Genomic DNA, 2,034 nt, shown 5'->3' with positions numbered 1-2,034 from the left:
TATATATAAATAAAAGTCAACTCACTTTGAGTTTTTGCTTAAAACAATAATTTTATTTCAAACAGAACACAAGATTATTTTGCTTTTATATGCAATAGTTTGGCTAAAAATAAATAATTTTTGAAGTGCAGTAGAAATAAAGTCACACAGGTTTGGAATGACATGAGGCTCAGCAAATTATGACAGAATTTTTTGACAGTATCCTCTATATTCTTAACGTTTCAGTGACCCAATAATGCTTCATCAGCAACCACTCACAATATAAGCGACAAAATAATCTACAAAAATAAGCAACATAACGCTAGCAAGAGTGCATAAGAGCAATAGCACGACGAATACGAAGTTATTAAGCAACTTACATTTTAGATGCAGTAGCTATTGTGTGTTTTCATCTGCCAGAGGAAGCCGCATTTCAAAGCCACACGCAGGTGTTTAGCCTACTTCTTGAATGAATCAGTGTTTTTCGACGAATAGACCTGTTTGCCAAAGTGAATTATTTACTCGTTCAGAAGAGTTTCTTGTTCTAATGAAGCAACGTTTTTAAATAACTGTACCTCGCTAATGAAGAAACACCTTGCCACCTACTGGGGTAATATATAACCTGCAGAAGAGATTTAGATAATAAATCCCCACGGACAATACGCAGCAGGACAGTGGGAACTGCGCGAAAGAACAAGGCCCACTTATAGGCCCGATTCAACATTATACTACAACATTCCGTTCGACACAATGTTTTACCTCAAAACTTATTTCCGTTTAGTTTTTCCAACACACTGCAAAATTCGTACGGTTTTCGTAGGCTCTGTCTGAGGGTTACGTTTCTAAAAAATAATAATAAAAAATTCGTACCTTTTCCACGACCACTGTCGAGTGCCCTGAAACCATGCCAGAATTTTAATGGAAGCCGTGAACCCGGTTTGTAATGTTAAGTAATGGTATTTTTAGTGGAAACCAGCAGTATTTCTCTGATGGTTTCTACTGTGTCTTTCATCGGAAATCTTAAGTTAAATATGTTGCGTTCACAGTCGCTGTGTCGTGTTTTTGTGCAGGCAGGGTGTATGTACACTGTCAGAAAGGCTACAGTCGTTCTGCTGCGCTGGTCGTCGCACACCTGATGCTTCAGCACGAGATGGACGTACGAGCCGCTGTGGCCACAGTGAGAGAGAAACGTGAGATCGGGCCCAACGACGGATTCCTGCGCCAGCTCTGCTGTCTGAACGACAGGCTGGCAACCGAAGGAAGGCTGTGTGTTCATCAGACCTAAATATATATGCATTTTAAGCGTTTTTATTATCTAAATGTTAGCGTTTCTCTTTAGTATCTTCTGCCCTCTAGCGGTATTGATAAACGTAGTTTATCCAGCACAAAGTGTCAAAGGAAAAGTTCACCCCAAAATTATTTACTAACCCACATATGTATACTTGTCTTTTTTTATGTTGAACTTAAAAAGAAGATATTTTGACTGCGGAAGTCAATCATTGATTCGACCATTTGTTTGATTGCCAGCATTCTTCAAAATATCTTTTATTGTGTTCAGCATCAGAAAGAAGCTCATTCAAGGTTGGCACGGGGCGAGTAAATGAGGACAATATAAAAAATTTTATGCGTACTATTTCTTTAAAACCATATGCCCTTCTCTAGCTCTCTATATACACATAAGCATAGCTGCTCGGACACATAGGCTATAAATTCCTGGTATTTTTTGCTATAAAGTCTTTTTACCCTTTTTGTGTAGCCAGTGATAATTACAGCTTTCTCCCAAATAATCAAACACAAGACGTCTTCACAACAGACAACAATCATTTATTAAACATCTTTAAAGTGAAAAGTAGCACACATACCTGAGTTACTTTTAAACCCCTCCCACACACTCTGCTTTCGGTATTGAACACACATATATTCTGATTGTATAGCTGCAAATAGGATCGTTTTTATTAATCATGTTCCTGCATGTGAAAATATGATCTTAATTAATTGTTAGTTACTACATGCAAATATAATTGCTCAAAGCAAATGCAAATATGAATATATTAT

The 2,034-nt window shown here is 37.4% G+C and overlaps 1 protein-coding gene across 2 annotated transcripts in view; it reads left to right on the top strand.

Moving 5' to 3' along the window:
* The window catches only part of LOC122355191 (dual specificity protein phosphatase 3-like), a 3,248-nt gene extending 1,223 nt beyond the window's left edge, over positions 1–2,025 (top strand). For both annotated transcript variants that reach the window (XM_043253242.1, XM_043253241.1), the window contains one exon: positions 1,050–2,025. In XM_043253242.1, coding sequence (XP_043109177.1) covers positions 1,050–1,264 — 215 coding nt within the window. In that variant the 3' untranslated portion in view covers positions 1,265–2,025. The remainder of the gene's footprint in view (positions 1–1,049) is intronic.
* The last annotated feature ends 9 nt before the right edge of the window (positions 2,026–2,034 follow it).

The sequence above is a fragment of the Puntigrus tetrazona genome, chromosome 12 (assembly GCF_018831695.1).
Source record: "Puntigrus tetrazona isolate hp1 chromosome 12, ASM1883169v1, whole genome shotgun sequence".
Classification (NCBI taxonomy): Eukaryota; Metazoa; Chordata; class Actinopteri; order Cypriniformes; family Cyprinidae; genus Puntigrus; species Puntigrus tetrazona.
The sequence above is the reverse complement of the archived record's forward strand: the minus strand, read 5'-3'. Positions and strand labels throughout refer to the sequence as shown.